Genomic DNA, 25,184 nt, shown 5'->3' on the forward strand with positions numbered 1-25,184 from the left:
TAAGTATCATTTGCCAATCTATCCTAGCCAATTCACGTCTCATACCGTCGAAAATTACTTTCTTTAAGTTCAGGACCATAGTCTCTGAATTAACTGTGTCACTCTCCATCTTAATGAAGAATTCTACCATATTATGGTCACTCTTCCCCAAGGGGCCTCGCACGACCAGATTGCTAATTAATCCTCTCTCGTTACACAATACCCAGTCTAGGATGGCCTGCTCTCTAGTTGGTTCCTCGACATATTGGTGTAAAAAACCATCTCTTATTACACTCCAGGAAATCCTCCTCCACAGTATTACTATCAGTTTGGTTATCCCAATCAATATGTAGATTAAAGTCACCCATCATAACTGCTGTACCCTTATTGCACACATCCCTAATTTCCTGTTTAATGCCATTCCCAACCTCCCTACTAATGTTTGGTGGTTTGTACACAACTCCCACTAACGTTTTCTGTCCTTTGGTGTTTCACAGCTCTACCCATATATATTCCACATCATCCATGCTAATGTCCTTCCTTACTATTGCATTAATCTCCTCTTTAATCAGTAACGGTACCCCACCTCCTTTTCCTTCCTGTCTATCCTTCCTGAATATCGAATACCCCTGGATATTGAGTTCCCAGCCTGGGTTACCTTGGAGCCATGTTTCCGTAATCCCAATTACATCATATCCGTTAACATCTATCTGTGCAATTAATCCATCCACCTTATTACGAATGCTCCTCGCATTGAGACTCAGAGCCTTCAGGTTTGTTTTTTTAACACTCTTTGTCTTTTTAGAATTATGTTGTAATGTGGCCCTTTTTGATTTTTACCCTTGATTTCTCTGCCCTCCACTCTTGCTTTTCTCCTTCCTACCTTTTGCTTCTGCCCCCTTTTTACTTCCCTCTGCCTCCCTGCATAGATTCCCAACCCCCTGCCATTTTAATTTAAACCCTCCCCAACAGCACTAGCAAACACTCCGCCTAGGACATCGGATTCAGTCCTGCCCAGGTGCAGACCATCCGGTTTGTACTGGTCCCACCTCCCCCAGAACCGGTTCCAATGTCCCAGGAATTTGAATCCCTCCCCCTTGCACCATTCCTCAAACCACGTATTCATCTGAGCTATCTTGCAATTCCTACTCTGACGAGCACGTGACACTGGTAGCAATCCTGAGTTAATTCCTTTGAGGTCCTACTTTTTAAATTTAGCTCCTAGCTCCCTAAATTCAGCTTGTCGGACCTCATCCCGTTTTTTACCTATATCGTTGCTAACTATATGGACCACGACAGCTGGCTGTTCACCCTCCCCCTCCAGAATGCGCTGCAGCCGCTCCGAGACATCCTTGACCCTTGCACCAGGGAGACAACATACCATCCTGATGTCTCGTTTGCGGCCACAGAAACGTCTATCTATTCCCTTTACAATCGAATCCCTATCACTATAGCTCTCCCACTCTTTTTCCTGCCCTCCTATGCAGCAGAGCCAGCCCTGGTGCCATGGTCTTGGCTGCTGCTACCTTCCCCTGATGAGCCATCTCCCTCAACAGTATCCAAAGTGGTATATCTGTTTTGGAGGGAGATGACCGCAGAGGACCCCTGCACTACCTTCCTTCCACTGCTCTGCCTGATGGTCACCCATTTCCTATCTGCCTTTGAAACCTTTACCTGCGGTGTGACCAACTCACTAAACGTGCTATTCACGACATCCTCAGCATCGCGGATGCTCCAGAGTGAATCCATCCACAGCTCCAGTGCTGTCAGGAGCTGCAACCGGGTACACTTTCTGCACACGTAGTAGTCAGGGACACTGGAAGCGTCCCTGATTTCGCACATAGTACAGGAGGAGCATGACATGGGTCTGGGCTCCCCTGCCTTGACTTAACCCTTAAATTAACCTAAAGGTTTCTTACTGATAAAGAAAAAGAAAAAGATCAATGCTCACCAACCAGCCAATCACTTACCCCCTTGGCTGTGACATCACACTTCGATTCCTTCTTACTTCTTTGTTTATCTCCTGCCCCTCCACAAGCTGGTCGCTCCCCGAACTGCCGCTGCTCCAATTGTCGCCGTCGCCCTTTATGCTCCCGCTCTCGTGATGCTGTAGCCGCGCCCCGAACTGCCGCTGCTCCAACTGTCGCCGTCGCCCTTTATGCTCCCGCTCTCGCGATGCTGTGGCTCGACCTTCCGAATCGCGGGAAAAGTTCTTTGCCTGAAAAATAACGCGCATGCGCAGAACGGCCGTTGCTATGGACGCCAGCCTTGCACGACTGAATACATCACTATTGCCCATTTCACATCGCTAAGCTCAAATTAAAAAGGCAAAACTAGCGGTTTTTAAAATGAGCAATATTCCAGTGATCCTGAAAAATAAAAAAAGCACTAAGGCTGAAATATCGCCCGCAATCATAGTGGAAAGTCTAGCCCATGAAATTCACTCAAACTAGTTTGAGCAGCAGGGAACTTTAAAGAAATAAAATAAGAGGGAGAAGAAGGGGTGGGGACAGACATGGTTGCTATCCCATGTAAATAGTGCATGTCTGTTGGGGTCCAGCATGTTTCTGTTTCTAGGAACATAAAAAATAAGCTTCTGGACAGGGGGAATATGTGATCAACTTGTAAAGAATCTAATACCTTTCCTTGATATCACTGTACATTATGTATTTTTCCTCTAAGGCAGACAGCAGAAGCAACACCAAGACTCTACAAGTGTGACCCCACATTCTCCTACTCTGACTTCGCAGGCTGTGTTTCAAAAGACTGACCTGATGGCCTTCTTGCATTACTTAATATTTTGTGGATAACACACTAATAAACTAACATACACACAACATATTTGTACATCAACACTGGCCATGCCACAATTTGGCCATCCATATGTGTCAATCACTCAATATCAGCCTATGTCCTGAATCATAAAAACAACTAGAATTTTGAAAGTAGTTGATGGGCTTTAACCAGTCACTATTTAGGAATGTACTCTGAGCATCCAAAAATTAGAGAGGTAGCTTTCTTGGGAGTTTCAGGTCAGAAAAGGAGCAAAGTGCAGAGAAAATTAATTCTGTGTGCAAGTGAAAATGAGAAAGCTACTTGTGAATGTTTTATAATCTAGGATCCTCTCGCAGACAACTTCTGATTGTGAATGCATGAGCTTCCAGCAATGCTCTATGAAGAATACTAAGCAGGAAACTACTATTAGGAGGGGTGATGACCAAAAGCTTGATCAAAAAGATGGGTTTTAAAGAGGGTCCTACAGGAGAGGGAGCTGGAGAGACACAAGCATTTAAGGTGGGAATTTCCAGAGCATGATGTCGAGGCACTTGAGGGAATGGCTGTTAATGGTACGGTGATGCAGAAGGGAAATGAGGGCAGGTGCAATTATAAATGCACACCTGGTGTTTGTGGGACCTTGCTATTGATGCAAATTGGCTACTGTGTTTGCTTGCATAACAGAGACTGCACTTCAAGTACTTCATTGGCCTCAGTACATGAAAGACTCTATATAAATGTAATTTTTTTCATAAGCCAAGTTTCCATTAACAATTTCAGAGGCTCAGTGTTGGGGATGCTACTAGATATCAAGAACCAGCAGCCAGCTAAGAGAATAGACTATGCATGTATTTGCTGTACTTTACACACAATGTATATTACAAGCTGTTTGTTAGAAGGTATCTGGGTATGAGAACATAGGGCAGAAAGTAGACATTGTAATCAATTTACTGTTCCATCAGATTACATTTTGTCACAGGTACATTTGCTAAAAGTATTGATTTAAGATTTAAAATTAAAAGAAAAGCCATACAATGTTGCCAAAATTAGTGGTAGGCCAAAAGATTGGGAATTTTTTTAGAAACCAGCAATGGATGACTAAAAAAATAATAAAGAGGGAAAAAATAGATTGAGAGAGTAAACTAACAAGAAATATTTTTTTTAAAAGACAGTAAGAGCTTCTATTAAAAGGAAGAGAGTAGCTAAAGTAAACATTGGACCCTTAGAGAATGAAACTGGGGAATTAATAATGGGAAACAAGGAAATGGTAGAGATTTTAAACAAATATTTTGTATCCGTCGTCACGGTAGAAGACACTAAAATCATCCAAATAATAGTCAATAATCAAGGAGCAAAAGGAAGGGAGGAACTTAAAACAATCATTATCACCAGAGAAAAAGTACTAGGCAAACTAATGGGACTAAGGGCCCAAGTTACCCTAAAGAAAAAAAATGGTGCTCACTTACCTTGATGCCCGTTTTTTTTCGGTCCTTCAGCGCTGAAATTAAAAATGCAAAAAAATGCAGAGTTTTCTTACCATATGTGCAGACTCTGGCGCCCAATCTGAACTCGCAGGGCGGAGCTTCCAACATGCACCTAAACCACACAGCACATGCGATGGAAAAAAAAAACGGGCACCAAATCGCGCATGCGCATCGCAAAATATATTTTTTTAAATTTGCACATGCGCAGTAGAAAGTATTAAAAAACAGCACATGTAGGGACTGTGTGGATCACCATTGAGAATCCATTGGTGGCAGAGGTGGAAGTAGGAAATACAGCTTTGATCACGAGATGGCTGCAATGGAAAGGCGCAGAGAAGGCAAAAGGGTCAGAGATGGAGAAGGGGAAACTGTAAGGGCGAAGAGATTTCTTGCAGAAGAAATTGAGCCCCTGATAGACTTAATTGAGAGTAGATGGGGAATTCTTGAGAACAAGGGAAGCTTCAGTAAAAATAAGCTTAAACCGTCTGCACTCGCAAAAGTTTGGGACCAGGTTGCAGTCGAGTTTAAATAGAATATCCATGACCCCGAGAACTGGTACGCAGCTGAAAAAGAAGTGGCAGGACTTCGGACAAGCAGTGACTGTAAGTAATACGTTATATTTAAAAGCCCAAATAAATGTATGATTATGTATATTTATGCATTACAATAACATCTGTAAATGTGATCCACGCGTGTGTTCAGAAGGACCCTCTTTTAAAAAGTTTCATTTGCATATTTGGTGGTGTCACAGATCAACTGAGAACGGTCACAAACTGGAGGAGGTCTGGCAAGTAGGCTGCAATTAACAGCCGTGGAGCAGAGGATAGCGTCAATGATTAAATATCACAGGAGAAGACCAACAATCAATGCGGAAGCCGGGCCCAGTTTTCCATTAGAAGATAAGCCCTGCAAATTGCAGTCTGGGTTGGCGAAATGTTACATACTGTGTGTGCTGCCTACACTTCTCCTTCCTCAATGCTGCTAAGCAAGCATCTATCTTTTGTATCGCAGAGGTTGAGCATGAGGAGGAGACAAAAGATGCACCTGAAGTTGAAGGAGAGAGTGTTCAAGAAACCGCCACGCCAGATACTCCAATTCAGGAGAATGATGGGCAGCAAGAAGCTATAGACGATGAGATGGTTACCCTGGATTTGGAGGTGCTGAACCCCTTGAGAATTCCAAGCCATGATCATATCGAATGGTGGTGCAGGCTCGAAGGGCCGAATGGCTTACTCCTGCACCTATTTTCTATGTTTTCTATGTTTCTTCCATGAGTAAATTAAGCAAGAGGACTTTTCTAGGTGTGATGTCTGAGACTGCGGGTATAAGTGTGTCGCAGCAAGCCACACCTGCGAGATATCACAGGAGGGCAAACTCCAGACCTAATGCAGAAACATTGGATTCGGAGAACATAGGACATCTTGTGGGGAGTAACGGGGAGAACATCCAACAATCTCGATTGCTCCTCGAAGCCTTTGGCCGAGGTAGTGTCGGCACTCGGGTGGCTCACCCAGGCGGTCATTAATGCAAGGAACACTTTCCACTTTGCACCAATATCAAGGGTTGATCCTGAGGCTGAGGTTGACTACAAAGAGGAACCCGGCCATTCGACAATGACACATTTTGGCTCTGTTCCTGTTGTAAGCCAGCAGCAAGAAACACCGCGCCAGAAATGAAACAGATTACACCTGGGGGTACGGGGGGGGGGCAAGGAAGCAGAAGCCTACAACTATAGGCATGCGTAGGGATAGCGGTATCTACTGGGGCAGGCTTGGTGCACAGCGCTAAGGAGGAGGATAGATGTCTTGTTTGTTTTTTGGTTGCTTTCGTTGATTGCTCTTTTTAAAGTTTGCCACGGTTTTGAATAAAGTTTTTAAAGTTAGAAAGGTTTAAAGATAAGTAATGTTAAGCTAATTACAACTGTGCTGTACAAATGTTTAATAAACATTTTAATTTTGGACTTTTAACCGGACTCCATTTTTTAATGCTGCACTAATAAATATTACAGGATAACTGGATAACTGAACATGTAAAATGGTCTCACCCCTTGCAACCTACCCCAGAGAACTGTGGAGGCTGAGTCGTTGAATATATTCAAGGTGGAGATAGACAGATTTTTGAAATACAGGGGAGTCAAGGGTTATGGGGAACAGGCAGGAAAATGGAATGGAGATCAGATCAACCATAATCTTATTGAATGGCGAAGCAGGCTCGAGGGGCCAAATGGTTTACTCCTGCTCCTAAGTCAATCTGGCAGGCTACCATTAATTTGGGATTCAATTTTTTTTTAAAACCTATATAAAAGTCCACTGTCTGAAGTTTAAGGACTTGAGCTTACACAAACACAATTACATGGCAACTTACATGTAGGAGTAATTTATTACTGTGAAATGTAGTATTAAATATTTAGAATGCCAGAGCGATTTTGTTTAGAAAGAAAAAGGTTTGTGTTACAAAAATTGTATTGAAATTAGCATATTAAAATGATTATTGTCTTTGAAACAAACGTGAGAAATTCTGTACAGCAGCATCCCCTTGTGTCCAATGAGGGTAATACAAATCCAAGTGCAGCCAGAACAATTAAAGTTACTGAACTAAGTATGCACAAAATTCAACTAATAATACAGTGAACCTGTACTGAGACTGTTGTGACAAGATTGAACATGTGAAAATTATTGCCATGCAAACCTAATTTAACAATTTTTTTTTGAATGAAAGATGTTTCCATATGGAAATGTTAGAACCAGAGATGGCGATGATTGAGAAAACCAGAACAAAGATTGCATTCAGTTTCAAAAGTTTGGATAAACAAGAATGTGTCTTTTTAAGGACATTCTAATAGTTATGAACACACTACGAATGCAGATCTAAATCACACCAGTTGACCTTGCATGATGTCCCCCTCATCGTCGTTGTTCCTCCCCCCACCCCTCCCCCAATCACATAGAAAGTCAGGACTAAAGCAAATTTCCTTCAGTGTGATGCTGTAAACAAAGGTATGACAATGTGAGGCTTTTGGAGCTCGTGAAGCTCCATCTAGTGGTAAATGGTTGCAGGTGTGACTATGTGACAGGTACTTCCAGAGCAGAAAAGCTCTATTGAGAAACCACCTAGAGGCATGGCAGAATGGTAATGCCCAAATAAGGAATGACCAACACAGCACATTTATTAGAATCAGCAGAGACCTGCAAAATATTTGTGGTCAAATTAATGGCCCTGAAAGTCCGGCCTCCCCGGGTCGGTACGGAGTTCCTACGGACCCAGGAAGGCATCGGAAATGCCGGTTTCCAGCGCGCAATGCGCATGCGCTGGAAACCGTCATTTTCGATCCGTCAAGTTTCTGGCTTGACAGATCGTAGCTAGATCAGGAGCGAGGACACTTGTAAGTGTAAATTTCCGATATTTACTCTTACAAATGTCCTCAAAAATCTTGCGCCTGAAAAAGCAGGCGCATAGCCTACTTTTACAGATGCAAGTGTTTTAAGAAACACAAAAGCATATAAAAATAAAGTTATTAAAACATTAAAAACCCTCCCCACAATGGTACGTTTATTTAAAAAATCTTTAAAAAAAAAATCAGGAAATTATTATTTTTTTTAAAAAGACATTAATAACTTTAATTTAAATGAATGTAGTGTAATTATTTTCTATTTTTTATTAGTGTTCTGGGTGTTTGGGACTGTGTTTTGGGTGTTTCGGGCTCTATCATAATCATAGTAATAGGAGTTTAGGACCCTGTGGAACTCCTATTACTATGATACCTTACCCGATTGTCTACCCAGAACCATGTGATGCCAGCTCCAGCACTGCGCACGTCGCCACGTGCATGCGCTGCGACTGGCAGTCAGCTCAGGCCACAGGCTCGGAAGTGCGGACATGGGCAGCAGCTTAAGGTAAGTGCGGATTTTTTCTCTAAAATGCCCACGGAAAGGCCAAATTGGAATTTCAGGACTATTATCTTTATTACAACAGTACTTGTTTAGACTGTTATCATCACCTTCATCTATGGAATCAACGCTGATGTCCTCCCACCCCCCCACCCTCTTTCTCACCTGCTGCTCCCACCACACGCTCCTCTCGGCTACGCAGCAACACCTGGGGAGGTACCGGCCCCCCATGCCTGCGCCCATTGGCTCCGTCGCATCCAATGCCACCTCCTCATTGGAGCAGACCCCGCGTCAATCAAACTTTAAAAATTCACTCCATCGCTCCCCGTCCTGATTGGTTACGAGGCCAGGCGGGCCCTGATCACCCATTGGTTGGTGCAACTGTCATTCAGTCCGGACCATGTGCTCCCAGCCCTGCCCCGACCCCAGGACAAACAAAAACTGATTATTATTATAGAAGATAGGCAAAAGCATAAATGGCCAACAGAAAATGGGCAGAAAGCGATGGGAGGGCAAAGAAGACTATAAATAAAAACCCAAAGATCTGTGACTAGACTAATTAACTGCATCCTGAAACCTTTGAAACTTTATGCAGATATATTGTTACATTTCTTTTGCTTATTTGCTGGGTATAAGTATTTATTATCTATTTCTTCTCTTTTTTTGTTAAAATACAAAATAGCAGTAGAATCCACATTTCAAATTGTCAACACAGTACAAAGTTTTCCTTTTAAAATAGACATTAGTGAACGAGGAGCCCACAATGACCCAGGAAATACTCTCTAATCTACAGTTTACCTAATCCAATTGCTGACACATTGGACTGCATTAATGGGGTCAGCATTCACATATATTCAAACTGAACACTTAACTTGAAGCATTGGCCACTTTCTGAGCAGTGCCATCAAAGCGGTGATGATATTATAACTTAAATACAGTTCAAAAGTTATTTATTACAGTTTTACATCTTGCATGCAAGAGATCTGTGCGAACATAGTGCTCGAATATTGCATACAACAACCATATCTGCAAGTTAACAGATGGAGTTCAACTGCTATACCAATTATACCAAGAATTATGGTCAAAAATGCGTTTTCAATTTAACTTGTAAACCACATTTAGAACAACCAAAGAAAACTTATTGGTAACGGTACCAGACTTCCAGCTGGGTTATTAAATCCACCCTCAATAAACAATTGGAAATCATGTACAGCACTTCAGCTTGCAATAAGGTTATATAGAAATCCAACTTGTCCTTAAAATTTCCTCCAAGTTGTAATATGCTAGATACTGAATCCTCACAAACAAAAGCTATATTATTACTACCTCATGGCACTTCATTGTGGGGGCATTAATGTGATAATGGTTATACACAAGAATAGTACAAAGAATATTTTACGTTAGACTAGAGAATATATTCAACTAAACAAAAATAATTTGATGTTAAACTGGAAAATTACAGAAAATATAATAACTCTTGCAGTAAAGTAGGTAATCTGCACCAAAGCTCATCTAGGAGAAGCTGGGCTCACTATGAACAGTCAGATTTGTCAGCATATGCAACTAAATGGTGATCCTGCCATAATCCAGCTGTGAACAGTCTGCGTAATCCTACATTGAGTCACTGGTAGCGTTGTCATTAACAGGAGCTGCAGCTGCTCCCATCAATTGGTTATAGTATCACTTTACCAAGGAAACAATAAAAGACTAGATTTTAGCTGGGTGAAGATAATTGAAAATCACTAAAAAAAAAATTACCTTGAACTGATTTTAATCTCCATTCTTAATATTCAAAATATTTCCAACAGTGGTATAGATAAAACAGGAGAAAATTTAATATGACATTTTTTAAATAGAAAAGTTGGTCTACCATTTTATGTTAGCACAAAAAAGTAAACCTTCAATACTTAATGCTTCAATATTAACTTAAGAAAAAACATTAAACTGTCTGCACTAGTTTGGTCCCCAAGAATTCTTGCATTAATTCTATATTGTGCCCACACATTATTTGATCATTTCCAGGATATACATTTGCAGTTGCACGACTGAATAGTCTAAAGTTGTCTTCACTCTTTGCAGATGCTGACTAACCTGGTATTCGTAGTATTTGCAGTGTTTTCTTTTTATCATGAGCATGTTCTTCTTCTACTTTAAGCATTGACTTAGCATTTGTAATCTAAAGACATGCACCTACTTTATTTTTTATAAAGGTAAAGCAAGATAACTTACCATGGAACACACCATTGTCTGCTAGGAAGTGTCTACAGTACTGAAGGCCACCTTTTCTGTTCAGAACCCAGGAATTCATTATAAATCAAACTACAGCCAGAGAAAAGGTCTATTGTGCTCCAGAATAATATAACCAAACTGTAAAGCAAAGAAGAAACAGGGTACACATAAATTAACTAACTGCTGCTAAAGATAGGGGGGAGGGGAACATTGAATTTTAGCTGATGAGTATAATTGATTTAATTCTTTAACCAAACAAACCTCTTAATAATGAAATTGGATCATGAGTTGATTAATGAGGAGTTAAAAAAAAAACTTATTTTTAGCTGACCAACATTAATTGTTACCATTATTAAAAGACATATATCATAGAATCTTACGTCACAGGAGGCCGCCATTCAGCTCATCATGCCTGTATTGTCTTTTTGAAAGTGTCATCATCATCATAGGTAGTCCCTGGGAATCGAGGAAGACTTGCTTCCTCTCCTGAAGTGAGTTCTTTGGTGGCTGAACAGTCCAATACGAGAGCCACAGACTCTGTCACAGGTGGGACAGATATTCGCCGAGGGAAGGGTTGGGTGGGACTGGTTTGTCACACACTCCTTCCGCTGCCTGCGCTTGACCTCTTCACGCTCTTGGCGTTGAGATTCGAAGAGCTCAACGCCCTCCCGGATGCACTTTCTCCACCTAGGGCGGTCTTCGGCCAGGGACTCCCAGGTGTCAGTGGTGATGTCGCACTTCACCAGGGAGGCTTTGAGGGTGTCCTTCTAACGTTTCTGCTGCCTACCTTTGGCTTGTTTGCCATGAAGGAGCTCCACATAAAGCATTTGCTTAGGGAGTCTCATGTCTGGCATGCAAACCAAGAAGCCTGCCCAGCGAAGCTGATCGAGTGTGGTCAGTGCTTCAATGCTGGGGATGTTAGCCTGGACGAGGACACTAATGTTGGTGTGCCTGTCCTCCCAGGGGATTTGCAGGATCTTGCGGAGGCATCGTTGGTGATATATCTCCAGCGACTTGAGGTGTCTTCTGTACATCGTCCATGTTTCTGATCCATACAGGAGGGCGGGTATTATTAAGGCCCTGTAGATCATGAGCTTGGTGGTAGATTTGAGGGCCTGGTCTTCGAACGAGGACCAGGCCCTCAAACTTCAAAAGAGTTGCCAATTAGTCATTAGTATAATGGGCATTTTTAATACAATTTTCTAAAGATAAGGGCTGGAATTTGGTCATTTCCACCGGGTTTTTTGGTGGTATTCATATTTTTTTGGTGAAATACCACCTGTTGCAAGTTTGATCAAAGTGTACCGCCGACAGTTTCGAAAAACCCCTGGAGAAATAAAAAACCCACTTCCGCCCAAGTTTGGTGGTAGCGGTAACCCGTAGGTGAGGAGAAAAAAAAACATCCACGAGAAACCAGCTGGAGCAGCAGTTTGATCGGCGGCAAGTATGAAACCCTGCACAAAAAGGCAAGTTAAAGTTTTTTTTTTAAATTCTTTTGCAACAATTCAGTGCAGAAGGGTCCTGTGAATGTTGTCCGATTTTTTTTTGTGAAAATTATTGTGTGTCTTTCCCCCCTCCTAGGCCCAACACGCAGCCTCGGTCTAAAATTTTCTGTAATTATTCTAAATTTGACGGATCGCGAATTCCACCGAAAATCCATGTGGAACACCGATTTTTCTCACCGGGCAGACTCCGCCGATCTTAATTACAAAATCATAGCGTTTTTTTTCGGTGGTAATCCGGTGGTAGCCGTTTGTCACAATTACAGTCCTATGTGTATTGTTATTCACAATGGTCTTAATAGTTCAATAATCATATCCAAATACAAAATGATTCTAATAAGTTGTTAATTGCATGGCAATTAATCTATAGTGATGACATCACATTGCCTGTCACAATCTTTTGTCAGTCTAATTTTAGCCCTGCTTTTAACTATATTGAAACCTTATTATATATGTATGCATTCAAAAAATAATGGATGAAAGGCAGTGAAAGAGTGAAACGCTGTAGATTCAGAAAACATTCAAAGCTATGTCTTTGTGATTTAGGATATCATTGGAACATTGTGATTAAAATATGTCTTTGTTATTCACTCCCAAACATCTGTCATGTTAGATATTCTTAGCACTGAAACATTGGAAATGGAGTGACTACTTTATTCACAAGTTTATTCCAGTTTAAGTTAAAGGAAATACCTTTCAAAAAGGATTTATTAAGAAGATTGTTCATGTTTTCTTGTTAACAGTCTGAAATATGCATGTTGATGGCATGTTCTGTCTTTCCCGCTCGTTTACACAACTAATATTTTGTTTATACCGATACACAGTGCCAGTTATTGAAATCCAGTCCAACAATCCATAAATCAGTCATCATAACTAGACTGGTCATAGATGGCACAAGATCTCATCAAGGTACTTTTCTTTCTGCCAGCTCCTGCAGTTTTCTGCCCCATCGCTCTTCAATTCCGTTCTTATTGTATGGTCTTGATCCAGGAGTGACTCATTTAATCACTTCTGAGGGTGACGATCATTTTACCAATCTTTAGTCATTTTTAAAAATTTGTTCCGGGATGTGGGTGTTGCTGGCAAAGCCAGTATTTATTGCCCATTCCAAGTTGCCCTTGAGAAGGTGGTGGTGAGCCACCTTCTTCAACCGCTGCAGGCCTTGTGGTGAAGGAAACACATAGTGCTGTTAGGGAGGGAGTTCCAGGATTTTGACCCAGCGATGATGAAGGAACGGTGATATATTTCCAAGTCAGGACGGTGTGTAACTTGGAGGGGAACTTGCAGTTGATGGTGTTCCCATGCGCCTGCTGTCCCTGTCCTTCTAGGTGGTAGAGGTTGTGGGTTTGGGAGGTGCTGCCGAAAAAGCCATGGTGAGTTGATGCAGTGGTGGAGGGTGTGAATGTTTAAGCTGGTGGATGGGGTGCCAATCAAGTGGGCTGCTTTGTCCTGGATGGTGTCGAGCTTCTTGAGTGTTGTTGGAGCTGCACACATCCAGGCAAGTGAAGAGTATTCCATTACACTCTTGACTTGTGCCTTATCCATGGTGGAAAGGCTTTGGGGGGCCAGGAGGTAAGACACTCGCTGCAGAATACTAGCCTCTGACCAGCTCTTGTTGCCACAGTATTTATGTGGCTAGTCCAGTTCAGTTTCTGGTCAATGGTTGTCATGTATGTAACCAGCATACGACTGTAACCCTTATACAATTGTAACCCTCATGTAACCACTACATACTGTATCTGCAGTACGTGCCTCATGTGATTATGTTTAAGAGTTAAGGACTCAACACCTGGCGATGGGAAACGGGAATCACTGAACCCAGAGGATGGCCACCGGTAGCTCAGAGGAACGTTACTATGTGGGTGAAAACTGGGACGATTTTGTGGAGAGACTCCAGCAGACCTTTGTCACGAAGAACTGGCTGGGAGAGGATGCGGCTGACAAGCGGAGGGCGCATCTACTAACAAGCTGCGGGACAAAAACGTACGCGCTGATGAAGGACTTGCTCGCATCCATCAAACCGGCCGACAAGTTTTTTGAAGAGCTCAGCCAGCTGATCAGCGAACACTTAAAACCGGCGAGCAGCATACACATGGCCCGGCACCGGTTCTACACACACCGACGTCGGGAAGGGCAAAACATCTCGGACTTCGTGGCAGACTTGCGCCGCTTGGCCAGCCTCTGTAAGTTCTCAAACGCCTGCAGGGGGGAGATGTTAAGGGATTTTTTCATTGAGGGCACTAGCCATGCCGGGATCTTCAGGAAGCTCATAGAGACCAAGGACTTAACTCTAGAAGGGGCAGCATTGATAGCTCAAACTTTCATAGCTGGGGAAGAAGAGACCAAGCGAATTTACGCGAGTAGTCCTGGGTCCAACGTGGCGACGGACCAAGGAATTAACGTGATAAACGCGGCTCAAGATCTCGCAGTCAGGCAAAGGCATTTTGAAACTGCAGCAGTCAGACAAAGGCATTTTGTAACTGCCCAAGCTGAAACCGACTCTAAGGTGGGCCCCCGACAGGGACAATGGAGAGGGGAGCGGCAATTCACGCCGTCAAGGGGACCATTAACACCCACCATCAGAGTGTTCAGAAAGAACCAAAGGAACAATCAGAGAGGAATGCCTGCTAACAGTCCTTTTGTGAACAACGATCTCAGCCAATGCTGGAGATGCGGGGGCAGACATTATGCGAAAAGCTGCAAATTTCAGCAATTCATCTGTTGGAATTGTAATGCCAGAGGACATTTGGCTAGGGTTTGCAAACAGCCGGTAGAAAGGCTAATCTACAAAACAGAGGAATCTGGCGAGGGGCTTGCAGTGCAGGACAATGCCTGGGGTAAAGCCATGGATGCTGAAGTTCAGCGGGTTCATGTGGCTGACGTCCACAGCTCATACACCAAAACACCACCCATGATGATGAAAGTTTTATTGAATGACATCCCGGTGCGCATGGAGCTGGACACGGGAGCGAGCCAGTTCCTCATGAGTGCACAACAATTTGAGAAACTATGGCCACACAGAGCTAGCAGGCCCAAACGGGAACGAATTAATACGCAGCTACGGACGTACACCCAAGAGATCATTCCAGTGCTAGGCAGTGCACACGTGGTGGTAACACAATGGGTCACAGAACCGGCTGCCACTCTGGATTGTTCCGGGAAATGGCCCCGCGCTTTTGGGAAGGAGCTGGCTAGCTGAGATGAACTGGAAATGGGGGGATGTGCACGCCGTTTCATCTGTGGAGCGAAGCTCATGCTCACAGGTACTACAAAAATTCGGGTCACTGTTTCAACCCGGTGTCGGAACGTTCAAGAGCACAAAAGTAGTGATACGCATCACTCCGGACACCAGACCAGTGCACCACAAAGCCAGAGCGGTGCCGTACGTGATGCATGAGAAAATAGAGAGTGAACTGGACAGGCTGCTCAGAGAGGGCATAATTTCGCCATTGTTCCTGTCCTTAAAGCGGACGGCTCAGTTAGGATCTGCGGTGATGACAAAGCAACCATCAACCAGGTGTCCCTGCAGGATCAATACCCGCTCCCGAGGGCGGAGGACCTTTTTGCCACGTTGACAGGTGGCAAGCTGTTCACTAAATTGGACCTCACTTCGGCCTACATGACTCAGGAACTGGTTGAAGAATCCAAGCTTCTGACCACCATCACGACGCACAAGGGTTTATTCATCTACAACAGGTGTCCTTTTGGCATCCATTTGGCGGCCGCCATCTTTCAGAGAAACGTGGAAAGCTTGCTGAAATTCATTCCCGGCACAATCGTAGTCCAGGACGACATCCTAATAACGGGTCGAGACACCGAGGAACACCTCCACAACCTGGAGGAGGTGCTATGCTGACTGGACCGGGTAGGCCTGTGGCTGAAGGAAGGCCAAGTGTGTGTTTTTGGCCCCAGAGGTCGAGTTTTTGGGCAGGAGGGTTGCCACAGACGGGATCCAGCCTACCGAATCCAAAACGGAGGCGATCCGTCATGCGCCCCGGCCCAGCAACACATCGGAGTGGCAATCGTTCCTGGGACTTCTGAACTATTTCGGGAACTTCCTGTCGAACTTAAGCACATTGTTGGAGCTGTTACACATGCTCCTGCGTAAGGTTTGCGAATGGTTTTGGGGGTCTGTCAAGAATGGGCTTTCAACAGGACGCGGAACCTGCTTTGTTCCAACAAACTGTTAACGTTGTATGACCCCTGTAAAAAACTAGTTTTAACATGCGATGCATCATCATACGGGGTTGGGTGTGTGTTGCAGCAGGGTAATGGAGACAGACAACACCAACCGGTGGCTTATGCCTCCAGATCGCTCTCCCAGGCAGAGCGTGGGTACGACATGGTCGAAAAGGAAGCACTCGCTTGCGTTTATGGTGTGAAAAAAATGCACCAATACCTTTTCGGCAGACTGTTCGAGTTAGAAACGGACCACATGCCATTAACTTCTCTGTTGTCCGACAGCAAGGCGGTCAATGCAAATGCGTCAGCTCGCATACAGCGATGGGCTCTCACGCTGGCTGCGTATGACTACACCATACGGCACCAGCCAGGCACCGAAAACTGCGCTGACGCGCTCAGCAGGCTTCCCCTTGCCACCATCGAGGGGGCGGCGGAGCAAAGTGCTGAGATGGTCATGGCCGTTAAGGCTTTTGACATCGCAGGTTCCCCCATCACAGCCCATCAGGTCAAACTCTGGACCCACAGGGACCCCCTCCTATCCATGATAAGGAAATGTGGCCTGATTGGGGCTTGGACGCCCATGCACGGGGCGTGCCCCGAGGAAGTCAGACCGTTTCAGAGACGGATGGATGAGCTCTCCATCCAAGCCGACTGCCTGCTATGGGGCAGCCAAGTGGTCATGCCCCAGAAGGGGAGGGAAGCATTCATCAGGGAACTCCACAGCGAGCACCCTGGCATCGTGTTAATGAAGGCCATTGCCCGGTCACATGTATGGTGGCCGGGGATTGACTCAGACCTGGAACACTGGGTTCGCAGGTGCACGACGTGTGCCCAGCTGGGCAACACCCCCAGGGAGGCCCCGCTCAGCCCGTGGTCCTGGCCCACCAAGCCTTGGTCACGCATTCATTAGGACTATGCAGACCCGTTCATGGGAAAAATGTTCTTGATAATTGTCGATGCATACTCGAAATGGATCGAGTACATCATATTAAACTCGTGCACGACATCCATCACTGTGGAGAGCCTGTGCACGGTTTTCGCGATCCACGGCTTACTGGACATTCTGGTCAGCGACAATGGCCCGTGTTTCACCTGCCATGAATTCCAGGAGTTTATGTCGGGTAATGGCATCAAACATGTCCGGACGGCACCGTTCAAGCCGGCTTCCAATGGCCAGGCGGAACGTGCGGTCCAAGTCATAAAGCAAGGCATGCTCCGCATCCAAGGACCCTCTCTGCAGTACCGCCTATCACGCCTTCTGCTGGCCTATAGGTCCCGGCCGCACTCACTCACGGGAGTTAGCAGAACTCCTCATGAAACATATGCTCAAAATGCGGCTGTCCCTCATCCACCCAGCCCTGGCAGACATTGTTGAGGGCAAGCGCCAGTCCCAAACCGAGTGCCACGATCGTAACTCAAGGGAGAGGTGTATAGAAATGGATGATCCGGTATTTGTACTTAACCATGCATTGGGACCCAAGTGGCTGGAGGGCACCGTAATTGGTAAAGAGGGAAACAGGGTCATAGTGGTCAGACTCAATAATGGGCAGATATACCGCAAACACTTGGACCAAGTAAAGAAAAGGTTCAGCATAGACACCGATGAACATGAAGACGAGCATGAGATGTCAACCACACCACTGCCAGTGGACGAGCAACAAGGACAATCACCAGCATGCACAGTCCCTGTGGCCAGCCTGGACAGGCCGGAATCACCTCAGGCGACAGAAACGCATGACAAGGCTCCGCCACCAGAGCCTCAACAGCGGCGCTCCACAAGAGAGCGTCGACCACTTGATAGACTTAACCTTTGAGTCAAAAAGATGTGAGGGGGAGGTGATGTCATGTATGTAACCAGCATACTACTGTAACCCTTATACAATTGCTACCCTCATGTAACCACTACATACTGTACATACTTACTAGAAATGCACACCTTGACCACAGGGGGCGTACTTGTGGGAGACACTCCTTACCTGGAGATTCAGGTATATAAGGGGAGGTCCCTCGCCGGGGGAAGCACTCCTTGATCCAGGTAATAAAGGTGAAGGTCACAGAGTGACTGTGATTGCAGTACGTGCCTCGTGTGATTATGTTTAAGAGTTAAGGACTCAACAATGGTGATCCCCAGGATGTTGATGGTGGGGGATTCGCCAATGGTAATGCCACTGATTATCAAAGGGAGGTGGTTTGACTCTCACTTGTTGGAGACGGCTATTGCCTGGCACTTGTATGGCGCAAATGTTACTTGCCACTTATCAGCCCAAGACTGAATGTTGTCCAACTCTTGCTGCATGCGGGCATGGACTACTTCAATTTCTGAGGAGTTGCGAATGGAACTGAACACTGTGCAATCATCAGCGAACATCCCCACTTCTGACCTTAAGATGGAGGGAAGGTCATTGATGAAGCAGCTGAAGATGATTGGGCCGAAGACACTGCCCTGAGGAACTCCTGCAGCGATGTCCTCGGGCTGGGATGATTGACCGCTAACAACCATAACCATCTTCCTTTGTGTTAGGTATGTCTCCAGCCAGTGGAGAGTTTTCCCCCTGATTCCCATTGACTTCAATTTTACTAGAGCTGCTTGATGCCACACTCAGCCAAATGCTGCCTTGATGTCAAAGGCGGTCACTCTCACCTCACCTCTGGAATTCAGCTCTTTTGTCCATGTTTGGACCAAGGCTGTAATGTGGTCTGGAGCCGAGTGTTCTATCCATTGCAATTTTCTTGCTTTCATATGTCTTCATTTGGTTTTCAAGGATTTGAAATGCTATGAACATCAGCATCTACCATTGTCGAATGAACTACTTTAATTTCATAGATAAGAAACATTTTAATACTGGAGAATTTGAGGTGAAATTCCAAGCTTCTAATTTAGTTTCAATTGCAGTAAAATATCATAGACAGAACACAAGTCTTCGTAGATGTTTGTTGACAAAAAGTCCTGCAGCAATAACTTGTGTGTGAAATTATTAAAACAGCAGGGAAATAGCTCTCTTTGCAACCAAGTTTGGCTTGGAAACAGAATCAAAATAGAAGTTCTCAAGTGAGGTTTTGAATTATTGTCAAAGATTGTACATTCATGTGAAGCTCGATTTAAAGACTCATATTGAAAAAGCTAGGCTGGAATATTCCCAGCTCCCGAGCGTGCGGGTTTGGGGGCGGGTCAGCCGTAAAAATCACAGAAATTGCCAGCGCATCGGGAACCCACCGTCATCCCGCTGACTTCCGTATTTAACTTCGGTGCGTTTTCCAGCGCGCCACGGACCTGTTCAGGAGAGGCGAGCGACCTCATTGAAGTGCTTAAATGCTTGTTGAGAGACCCTGAAGAGGCTTTTAACAGCAGGTTTTGGCTTTAATTTCTTGAGCACGGGATTCATGCACCTCGTGAATCTCGCCTGTGAAGGGGAGGCAGAAGCTTCGTGGCCATTTAACAAGTCCATTAATTAACAGCTGGGAATTGCATATAATACTCCCACATTACATCGGCTTCCTTGCCTAATGAAAAGGCTCTCACTGACACCATTTTGTGCAGCGATTTAGCTGTCAGGAGTTTGCAGGTTATTTCTGTAACCTTGGAAGCCACTTTCATCACACTGCTAGTCAATATCAGAACACTGAAGGATTGGGCCTCTGATCACCACTTTACCTTATCTCTTCATTTTACCACCACTGACTCCATTCCTCTCGCTGGCATTAATCTGAAGGTGAACAAGACTGTTCGCAACCTAGGTGTCATATTTGACCCTGAAATGAGTTTCCAGCCACATATCCGTGACATAACTAAAACCACCTTTTTCCACCTCCGTAATATTGCCCGCCTCCGCCCCTGCCTCAGCTCATTCATGCCTTTGTTACCTCCAGACTTGACTACTCCAACTCACTCCTGGCTGGCCTCCAATATTCTACACTACATAATCTTGAGGTCACCCAAAATTCAGCAGCCCGTATCCTAATTTGCACCATCACGATCACCCATCGCCCCTTTGCTTTCTGACCTACATTGGCTCCCGGTTAAACAATGCCTCAATTTCAAAATTCTCATCCATGTTTACCAATCACTCTATGGCCTTGCCCCTTCCTATCTCTGTAATCTTTTTCAGCCTTACAACCCCACAGGATTCTGCGCTCCTCTAATTCTGCCCTCTTGAACATCCCTCATTATAACTGTTCAACTATCGGTGGCCATGCCTTCAGATGTAAGCTCTGGAACTCCCTCCCTAAATCTTTCTGCCTTGCTATCTCTCTTTCCTCCTTTAAGATGCTCCTTAAAACCTACCTCTTTAACTAAGTTTTTGGTCATCTGCCTTAATTTCTTCTTTTATGGCCCGGTGTCAAATTTACCTGTTTTGTCTTCATCATCATCATCATAGGTAGTCCCTCGGAATCGAGGAAGACTTGCTTCTACTCCCAAAGTGAGTTCTTTGATGGCTGAACAGTCCAATACGAGAGCCACAGACCCCGTCACAGGTGGGACAGACATTCGCCGAGGGAAGTGGTGGGTGGGGCTGGTTTGCCGCGCAGTCCTTCTGCTGCCTGCGCTTGACCTCTTCATGCTCTTTGCGTTGAGACTCGAAGAGCTCAACGCCCTCTCGGATGCACTTTCTTCACCTCAGGTGGTCTTCGGCCAGGGTCTCCCAGGTGTCAGTGGTGAAGTCACACTGTACCAGGGAGGCTTTGAGGGTGTCCTTATAATGTTTCCGCTGCCCACCTTTGGCTCATTTACCATGAAGGAGCTCTGCCTAAAGCATTTGGTAAGGGAGTCTCGTATCTGGCATGCGAACTATGTGGCCTGCCCAGCGAAGCTGACCGTGTGTGGTCAGTGCTTCAGTACTGGGGATGTTAGCCTGGACGAGGACACTGATGTTGGTGCGCCTGTCCTCCCAGGGGATTTGCAGGATCTTGCGGAGACATCGTTGGTGATAAATCTCCAGCGACTTGAGGTGCCTTCTATGGATCGTCCATGCCTCAGATCCATACAAGAGGGCAGGTATTACTGCAGCCCTGTAGACCATGAGCTTGGTGGTAGATTTGAGGGCCTGGTCTTCAAACACTCTTTTCCTCAGACTGCCGAAGGCTGCACTGGTGCACTGGAGGTGATGTTGAATCTCCGCATCAATGTCTGCCTTTGTTGATAAGAGACTCTCGAGATATGGGAAATGGTCCACGTGGTTGAGAGTCACGCCGTGAATCTTGATGATTGGAGGACAGTGCTGTGCGGCGGGGACGGGCTGGTGGAGGACCTTTGTCTTATGGATGTTAAGCGTAAGGCCCATGCTTTTATATGTCTCGGTGAATGCATTGACTATATCCTGGAGTTCAGCCTCAGAATGTGCGCAGACGCAGGCATCGTCCGCATACTGCAGCTCAACGACAGAGGTTGGGGTGATCTTGGTCCTGGCCTGGAGGCGGCATAGGTTAAACAGCTTCCCACTGGTTCTGTAGTTTAGTTTCACTCCAGCGGAGAGCTTGTTGATTGTGAGGTGGAGCATGGCGACGAGGAAGATTGAGAAGAGGGTTGGAGCGATGACGCAGCTCTGTTTGACCCCGGTCCGGACGTCAATGGGTCTGTAATGGATCCGTTGGTAAGGATCATGGCCTGCATGTCACTGCTGTGAAGCACCTTGGGACGTTTTACTACGTTAAAGGTACTATATAAATAAAAGTTATTTTTATCCATTACATCAGCATATGTGCTGTTTATGCTGTCTCACCTTGGTCCTCAGAATCAGACCAAGATGAGCCCCAGCACCAACACCAGTCACACTAGCAGCAGCAGCAGCCACAACACCAGCAGCAGCAGCAACCACAACTGCAGCCTTCTCCTCAATAACCTGATGTTCCACAGGAGAGAGGGGGTCAGTGCAGGGCTGCACCATGCCAAAGGCAATCCCTCAACACAGGGTATACAGGCAGACGATGAGCATCTTGGACATGTCATATATGTACTTTTGGGATCACTAGCCACTAGATGGCGTCACTGTTGAAGGCCATTGGGCTGCATGCACGCGCGCGCGTGTGTGTGTGTGTGTGTGTGCAGCCCAAGTATAAAAAGGCCAGCCATTTTGTATATTAATCACTTTGGGCCTTAATAAAGCAGAGCCAAGGTCATACCTCTTGGAGTTAAACAGTATTCAGTCTAACAGTTATTGAATGCACAACATTTGGTGACAAGACAACAAGAACCTTTGCATGCAAAAATGAGCACAATTGGATTGTTGGAGCGATTTGTGGAAGGAGAAGATTGGGCAGACTGTGTGAGCCGTTTGAGCCAGTTCTTCGTGGCCAACAAAATTGAGGAGGTTGGCGACGCAGATCGGCGCCGGATGGCGTTCCTCACGGTTTGCAGCCCAAAAATTTATGGTCTGATAAAGAATCTACTCCTGCCTGTGAGTCCAACAGAGACGTATTAAGAATTGTGTACACTGGTACAGGACCACTTTAAGCCAGACGAAGGCATCATCATCTCGAGATATATACTTACTTACTTACTTAAGGAAGGATATACTAGCTTTGGAGGGGGTACAGAGACGATTCACTCGGCTGATTCCGGAGATGAGGGGGTTACCTTATGATGATAGATTGAGTAGACTGGGTCTTTACTCGTTGGAGTTCAGAAGGATGAGGGGTGATCTTATAGAAACATTTAAAATAATGAAAGGGATAGACAAGATAGAGGCGGAAAGGTTGTTTCCACTGGTCGGGGAGACTAGAACTAGGGGGCACAGCCTCAAAATACGGGGGAGCCAATTTAAAACCGAGTTGAGAAGGAATTTCTTCTCCCAGAGGGTTGTGTATCTGTGGAATTCTCTGCCCAAGGAAGCAGTTGAGGCTAGCTCATTGAATGTATTCAAGTCACAGATAGATAGATTTTTAACCAATAAGAGAATTAAGGGTTACGGGGAGCGGGCGGGTAAGTGGAGCTGAGTCCATGGCCAGATCAGCCATGATCTTATTGAATGGCGGAGCAGGCTCGAGGGGCTAGATGTTATTGTGTACAGATTTTACACGTACGTTCGCTCAGAGGGCCAGAATGCAGCGGAATGCATTGCTGACATGAGACATCTAGCAGGACCGTGTAAGTTCGGGGCTTTGTTGGCAGACATGCTGCGGGACTTCTTTGAAATCGGCATCAACCACGAGGTGATTCTGTGTAAACTACTGCTGGTGGAAATGATGGACTTGAACAGGGCCATCACGATCACTCAGTCATGCATGGCGACGGATAAAAGTCTAAAGCAGATATCAGTGAAAAATCGAAGCTCGGCAAGTACTGTAAATATGATTGATTTGGCGTTCAGCAGAGCGGTACATGGCAGGGCCTACCCAACTGCGTACGCGAAATCTGTTGCTGTCCAAAGTCCGCCAGCAGGAATGCATCCGAATTCTCCGTGTTGGCGTTGTGGGGGAAATCACCAGCACCAGCAGAGCCGATTTAAGCAATATAGTTGCAAAGGCTGTCTGAGAGTGAGGCATCTCCAGCGCAAGTGTCCACAGATGAGCAAGCGTGCTGCGACACACCATGTGGAGGATGATAGTTAGACTAGCGAGGATACGGAAATGCAATCCGAGATACCAGAGGAGGAAGTGTATGGCCTCTACTCGTTCCTAACTAAGAGCAAACCGATAATGATCAATGTGAAATTTAATGGGGTGCCGGTATCGTTGGAACTGGACACGGTGGGCGAGTCAATCGATAATGAGCCAGAGGGCATTTGACAAGCTGTGGGATACTAAGGCTGTGAGGCCCAGGCTGAGTTCAGTCAATGCCAAGTTGTGCACGTACACCAAAGAACTCAGAATGGTGATTGGCAGTGCCACAATTAAAGTGTCGTATGACAGTGCAGTTCACGAGTAACCGCTATGAATTGTCCCAGAACCTGTGGAGACTACAAGGCTACAATCAACAGGGTTTCGAAACAGGATCGATACCCATTACCGAAGGCTGATAATTTGTTTGCAACTCTAGCTGGGGAGAAGTCATTCACCAAACTGGACTTGATGTCAGCCTACATGACACAGGAGCTGGTCGAGACGTCGAAGAGACTTACGTGCATTAACCTGTTTATTTATCACAGGTACCCTTTTGGAATTCGCTCAGCTGCAGCAATATTTCAGAGGAACATGGAGAGTATACTGATGTCCATTCTCAGAACCGTCGTGTTCCAAGATGACATCCTGATCACAGGTCGTGACTCCGAGGAACACTTGAACAACCTGGAAGAGGTTCTATATCGTCTGGACAAAGTGGGACTCAAACTGAAACGCTCAAAGTGAGTCTTCATGGCACCAGAGGTCGAATTCCTGAAGAGGAAAATTGCTGCTGACGGCATCAAGTCCACGGACGCGAAAACCAAGGCCATCAAGAATGTACCCAAGCCGCAGAATGTAACGGAGCTGCGTTCGTTCCTCGGTCTACTCAATTACTTCGGTAACTTCCTACCTAAATTGAGCACCTTATTAGAACCTTATTGCATATGCTACTAAGAAAAGGCGACAACTGGGTGTGGGGTGCATCTCAAAACAGAGCTTTTGAGAAAGCCACTAATCTGCTTTGCTCTAACAAGCTGTTGGTATATTATGACCCATGTAAACGTTTAGTATTGGCCTGTGATGCTTCGTCATATGGAATTGGTTGCGTACTCCAACAAGCTAATGAGTCGGGTAAACGTCAACTAGTCGCGTATGTTTCAAAAAGTTTGTCTGAAGTGGAAAGAGCCTATAGCATCATAGAGAAAGAAGCATTAGTCTGTTTGTATGGGGTTAAAAAGATGCATCAGTATCTGTTTGGTCTTCGGTTTGAACTGGAGACAGATCACAAGCTGCTCATTTCACTGTTCTCTGAAAACAAAGGTACCAATACCAATGCTTCATCCCAAATCCAGAGGTGGGCGCTGACATTATCCACTTATGATTATGTCATTCGCCATAGACCTGGCACCAAGAATTGTGGCATTGCTTTGAGCCATCTGCCGTTGCCCACACCGGAGGTGGAAAAGCCACAACCGGCGGGCCTATTGTTAGTTATGGATGCTTTTGAGAATGAAGGAACCCCTGTCACGGCTCAACAAGTTAAGACCTGGACCAGCCAGGACCCGATTTTATCGGTGGTGAAGAGTTGCATCCTCAAAGCTAATTGGTCT

At 45.3% G+C, this 25,184-nt stretch overlaps 1 protein-coding gene across 1 annotated transcript in view; it reads right to left on the bottom strand.

Annotated features, from left to right (window-relative positions):
* Nucleotides 1-25,184, bottom strand: part of plch1 (phospholipase C, eta 1) — a 201,750-nt gene that overhangs the window by 126,479 nt on the left and 50,087 nt on the right. The window contains exon 6 of the mRNA XM_070883536.1: nt 10,355-10,492. Coding sequence (XP_070739637.1) covers nt 10,355-10,433 — 79 coding nt within the window. The 5' untranslated portion in view covers nt 10,434-10,492. The remainder of the gene's footprint in view (nt 1-10,354; nt 10,493-25,184) is intronic.

The sequence above is a fragment of the Pristiophorus japonicus genome, chromosome 6 (genome assembly GCF_044704955.1).
Source record: "Pristiophorus japonicus isolate sPriJap1 chromosome 6, sPriJap1.hap1, whole genome shotgun sequence".
Classification (NCBI taxonomy): Eukaryota; Metazoa; Chordata; class Chondrichthyes; family Pristiophoridae; genus Pristiophorus; species Pristiophorus japonicus.